We start from the raw sequence: 6,129 nt of genomic DNA, 5'->3' as shown, positions 1-6,129 counted from the left end.
TATCTATCTGTCTATCTGTCTGTCTGTCTGTCTGTCTGTCTGTCGGTCTGTCATCTATCTATCTGTCTGTCTGTCTGTCTATGAAGCTGTAATGTGATTATGCAACCATTATTACATGTTTTTCCATCTCCAGAGAGACGTCCTCCAGGCCCATCTTGATAAATGGCCTCTACGTTGATGTTGTAAGGAGTGTCTGGCTGCAGGTTTTGCAAGATGACAGAGTTTCTGTTGCCAGGGACACTTGTCTATGTGAAAAACAGCAGGACAAGATCAGCTTTCTAGCATGCATTCAGTCAAAGAACGTCCATGGGCTCGTAAAATCATGATTATAAATACCTGATGTTAACATATAATTATGCTGTCCTTCATAATCACTACTATAAAATACCACTTACAATAACATCCATGGGCTCGTAAAAATACCTGATGTTAACATATATTGCTCCTGTCCTTTATAATCACTACTATAAAATATAACACCACTTACAAACTCCTCAATGGGATCTCCAGTGGTGGGTGCATAGCCAATGCGGTACTGCAGCACGGGTCCTTCTGCATGCTCCCAGCTGACAGACAGTGTGCTGGTGGTCGGATCATACACACGCAGGTTCCTGGGGCCGCCGCGGGGCACTGCAATCACATCAACAGAAATTATCTCAAAATCATATTTTTAGAAGAAAAGACATTTTGTCTGCTGTTTGTGCCCCTATAACTTACTACTCATATAATTAACCAGCACACTGAACTTTTTTGGATACAGTAGATTTGACAGTGTTTAGTTTATAATGCAAAGGTTTTATGTTTAAAATTAAACATTCATTTTCATTTTAAAAGTTTTTCATTAGAATATCTGCTAATTTTTTATTTCATCATCATTACATCACCACAATTAAAATGTAACATTATACTCGCTCTCTCTCTCTCTTTATGTTTAAAATTAAACATTCATTTTCATTTTAAAAGTTTTTCATTAGAATATCTGCTAATTTTTTATTTCATCATCATTACATCACCACAATTAAAATGTAACATTATACTCTCTCTCTCTCTCTCTCTCTATATATATATATATATATATATATAGTATAATGTTACATTTTAATTGTTATATTTACAGTATAATGTTACATTTTAATTGTGATGACAAATGTTATATACACAATATATACAAATGTTAAATTGTAATATATAATGTATATAAAAAAAAATTCTAATGACGGAATTCCTCGTCTAAAAAATAATGATTTTCTCCTTCTGACATCATTTGAGGAAGATAAATCATTCAATCTTTTTAGGTTCATAGTTCTCTGCCATGGGAAAAAATCATTGTACATTTGTTTCTTCCCCTAGAGAAATGTTTTTGGCACAAATGTAGGGTGGTGCAATACCATTGGCTAGTAAAGCCATGTGATGAAGTTGCAATAATGTAGCAGGGTTAGGGTTCGTAACAATAAATAACTATTTGTACTGTAAGGCCATAACTCCATATTTTGGATTGGGGGTAGTAACTCAAAAACTGGACAAAACATTTTTTTTTTTTTTTTATATGATAACAAATTACAACCCTCATACTTTGGGTTAAGTTGGAAAATTAGATTTCCTGAGATTTCAGCTGTTACCTTTATGTCTGAAATGATTAAATAACAAATACAAATGCTGACATTTCATTGCACAATGTCACTGTGTCCCGAAAATGAGCCAAAAACACATAACAAAGGACCTCTGATGGAGGCGTCCTGCAGTCAGACTCACGTGTTTTTCCATTATCTGACACAGAGGAGCCCTCGCCGTCAGCATACAGAGCCACCACACTCACAGCGTAGCCTGTGTCTGAATCGAGCTGCTGCAGCAAGGCAGTGTGGGTGTTCCCTGGAACGAGCACCTAACCCAGAATTTAAAAAAAAGTAATAATTAACCACAAAGGACACACAAGCTGTCTTTGTTAACTAGCGACATTTATGATACTTTAAATACTTTTACACTGATTAATGAGTGAAGCTCACAAAGAGAATATGCAGGTCACATTTCAGCATAAAATCAAAAGGAAGATGAATGATTATATTACGTTATATTACATTACAAAAATAACGACTTTATTCCACATTTTCGAAAGTTACGCGAGTTCACGACAGTATCATGACGCAAGCGTGTGGCGGCGCTGACCCAGATACGGCACCGCCACACGCTCGCGTCATGAAACTGTCGTTAATGCACGTAACTTTCGAAAATGTGGAATAAAGTCGTTATTTTTGTTTTCTTTGCGCAAAAAAGTATTTTCGTAGCTTCGTAACTTTACAGTTGAACCACTGATGTCTCACGGACTACTTTGTCGATCATATTGGTACTTTTCTGGACCTTGAACGTGGTAGTTACCTTGCTGTCTATGGGAGGGTCAGAGAGCCCTCAGATTTCATCAAAAATATCTTAAATTGTGTTCCGAAGATGAACGAAGGTCTTACGGGTTTCGAACAACATGAGGGTGAGTAATTAATGACAGAATTTTCATTTTTGGGTGAACTAACCCTTTCAGTTTAGGGACCAATTCTCACTATTAACTAACTATTAACTATGACTGCTGCCTCAATAATTGCTGCTTATTAATAATTAGCAAGGTAGTTTTTAAGTTTAGGTATGCGGTTAGATTAAGAGATCTAAAACTTGGTCATGCAGAATAAGGCATTAATATGTGCTTTATAAGTAGTAATAAACAGCCAATACGCTAGTAATATGCATGATAATTAGCAACCAGTTCATAGTGAGAATTAGTCCTTAAAATAAAGTGTTACTGTTTAATTGATGTTAATTCATTTACATAAGGATTGAGTTCACATTTGAGGCAATAAAGATACAACTAAATGAGCACATTTTACTACAAATTGTACTGGTCACTGAAATCTACCATTTATTCTTATCGGATTCTTATTTTGTAAATCTCGGGAAGACAATCATTCTGTCCAGCCATGTTTTACAACAAATACTCCAGTGTTGTATTTGAGAGGAGTGCTTCATATTGAGGCTCAAAGCAAAAAAAGCAAAAAATCTTTATGCAAAATCAACATTTAATCTCTTATGATCACACACAGCACAACTGCTAGTGTAAAACCTCTGATATATTACACCCTGAGAAAGAAGTTTGTCTGTTTTTCTACAGATGACCTCTTGCACTTACTGATGTTTGTGTCACCACTGATTTCCAACCCAACCATTAGCGATCACTTACTCCGCCAATGCAGTGGAAACATTCTTTTGATGTGTTAATAGTGTAGCAGTTGTAGCAATTCGAGTGAATGATGTGCTGACAGTGTCGTGCAATCACCTCCTTTCACTGCTCTTCACAACGCCAGGTCAGGGGGTCACCAACTTCCCAATTAATGACACGGGAAACTCCCTTTTTGCGTTCATGACAACACTATCCTTTATTTTGAAGAATGAGGCCAGGGGACAAATGATTGCACTTCTGGAGTTTTTCAAGGTTCCAGTGGAAAAGGTAAAAAAATCCATCGTAGTTCGGAGGTTAAAATGAAAGCGCAGAGAATTTGGAAAACTGGCTATAATCACGGAAAAGGTTGTGCGTCCATAACAATATTCCACAAAGCCTTTGTGGCTGCAGATAAGAAGCTAGTTCTGTTAAGACTGAATGTTTAAACTCTGTTTTCCTCAGTGCTGAAATAAAACAGGTTTGGGCTCAAGATTTCCCACAGCTGCTTTCTTTATGCAAGGATCTGACGACAATAAAAGTTATTTATGGATTTCGGAGCTTTGTGAAAATTCCTCACAGGCAATGAAGTTCATGTGAGAACGAGGTTGCACGACATTAAAAACACAAACATCTTTGCAGAGGGACAGACTGCAAACAGACCGTTACGCTCAGAAGGTTGACAGACTGACATTTGTTGTGGCAGTACTCTCATGCGAGCCTAACGGCGAGGACTTACAGATTGAGCGGAACGGGTTCCAGAGAGGGGGGTGTAGGCGACGCGGTACTGCAGCACATCTCCAGAGGCCGGCTCCCAGCGCACGTTCAGGGTGTTTGTGGTGGGGTTGTAAACCCGGATGTTCTTGGCAGGGGTCCGCACCACTGTTTCAGACAGGAGCGGGAGCAGCATCATAAAAACAAAGACAGTAAAAGGGGTGAGCGTTTAGAGTGGTTAATGAGGTACAGAATGTACAACTACTTACAAGACCCCGAAAAACAGCATTTCCTACGAGATGACACATACAGGTCTAACCACAATAGTAGTTTCAATGTCAACTCCCACAGTTACAACAACATTTCAAAAGGGTGAAGAGAGATGTCTCATTTTTGATTAAAATGGCCTTTAAAATAAAACACTTGATAGTCAGCTTTTGGGTTAGTCTTAAGAAATATGGCAGCTTTGTGGCATATCCAGAGTGGATTTCACCCTAAAATCAAAAGAAAGACATATCTTTAGCTTTTGTTCGATTTTAGCTGCAATGTTTTATCCACAGTAAATTGAGGCTTTTGTTTTTTAGTATACACTGGTCAATTTTGGCTTTCTTTTTCAAGTGCTGTTTCAGATTAAGTGGGAAGAAAATATCCAAAATACATGTGTAAGTGTTTATTTTATTGCACTTTATCTGTTTGCATCTGTAGCTTTCATTTATATATTTATTTATTTATTTCCAGAGGGGTGTGTTCATATACCATTCACCTGATCTTACACATTTTATTTTATTCCTAAAAACATGGTAACATTTTTTTTTTTTCTAGTTGTTGACAGTATTTTCTGATTTAAATTAGATATCCAAAACCTTTTCCTCTAATATGTTATCAAAATAATAATAAAAAATCTGTTCTGGAAATGTATGCACATTAGTGCATATTTATTTAGATAATGCATAAAATGAGCACATTTAAACATAACATTTCAGAAAACTTGTATGCTAACAATTGTTTGCCATTCTTAATGAAATCAATCAACTGGGGAATTAAAATAATATCTATTATTGAAATATTTCACCCTGTTCACCTGGGGTGACTTGCCTTAACAGTAAATGTGCACATATTTCATTAACACATGTCATGAATCATGACATGGTGCATGAAAACAAAAAGTAGAACAAGACAAGCTTTAGATTTCCACCAGCAAAAACCCTGATACCAGATTTGAACCAAAACAAACACTTGCATTAACATGGCACAGAAAACTGGAGACCAAAGTAGCTCAGATGATGGGAAGCAAACCACCACGTTATTCCCTGGTGGAAAAACAATGACGCCAACAAAAACCTGTTAGTTTGACTCTGAAAGAGGAGCATTGAACTGACAGCAGTAAATAAGGGTGCTTTTATGTCCTTGCACCTCCCTGGGCTTTCCATTTGGTGAAATAGATTGTCCGTAGGCCTCGCACCAGCATCTCCAGTCATTACACCCCATAAAGAAGGCTCACTAAGCCCAGCCTGGAGTCACATTTATGGGGTTGCCAGCACATCGGCATTCCTCCCTTAGTGATCAATCCAATAAAGCTAATCTTTGGACAAGTCTCTGAGATTCTATTTATAAGTGCAAAACTTTAATGTTAAAGCCAGCAGACTGTACTTTGCATTTTCTGGATTGAAAACTTTGGCCAAATGGTTCCTGTTACTGGGGCGTATATGATGGATGAGTATGGGAATAATGCTCAAATAAGAAAAGGTTGCATCAACTCACAGGTTTTTCCGTTCTCCGACATGCGCTTGCCCTCTCCAGGAGCGTATACTGGCACCACTGTTACTGTGTACTCAGTATCAGACTGCAGGTTCTTCAGAACAGTACTGGTGGTGCTTCCAGGAACTTGGATCTGAGAGAACAAAAAAAGAGTTTTGTATTTTCTTGTCTCTGCAAAAACGCACAATGCTTGGGATGGTTGAGAGAGTGTGACTATGTGGTTTCTAAAGTGTTATATGTGTATTTAGTACATTTCTATGCACCAGTCTTAAGTCGCTTGGGTATATTTTTAGCAATAGCCAAAAAAACATTGTATGGGTCAAAATGATCGATTTTTCTTTTATGCCAAAACTCATTAGGATATTAAGTAAAGATCATGTTGCATGAAGATATTTTGTAAATTTCCTACCATAAATATATCAAAACTTAATTTGATTAGTAATATGCATTGCTAAGAACTT

At 37.2% G+C, this 6,129-nt stretch overlaps 1 protein-coding gene across 1 annotated transcript in view; it reads right to left on the bottom strand.

The window, feature by feature from the left end:
* Positions 1 to 6,129, bottom strand: part of col12a1a (collagen, type XII, alpha 1a) — an 83,701-nt gene that overhangs the window by 35,223 nt on the left and 42,349 nt on the right. The window contains exons 35-38 of the mRNA XM_016485330.1: positions 3,936 to 4,078; positions 1,753 to 1,882; positions 488 to 630; positions 116 to 245 (exon numbers count right to left, since the gene is read on the bottom strand). Coding sequence (XP_016340816.1) covers positions 116 to 245; positions 488 to 630; positions 1,753 to 1,882; positions 3,936 to 4,078 — 546 coding nt within the window. The remainder of the gene's footprint in view (positions 1 to 115; positions 246 to 487; positions 631 to 1,752; positions 1,883 to 3,935; positions 4,079 to 6,129) is intronic.

The sequence above is a fragment of the Sinocyclocheilus anshuiensis genome, unplaced genomic scaffold (genome assembly GCF_001515605.1).
Source record: "Sinocyclocheilus anshuiensis isolate Anshui unplaced genomic scaffold, SAMN03320099.WGS_v1.1 scaffold197, whole genome shotgun sequence".
Lineage (NCBI taxonomy): Eukaryota > Metazoa > Chordata > Actinopteri > Cypriniformes > Cyprinidae > Sinocyclocheilus > Sinocyclocheilus anshuiensis.
This window is presented reverse-complemented; position numbering and strand designations above follow the sequence as displayed.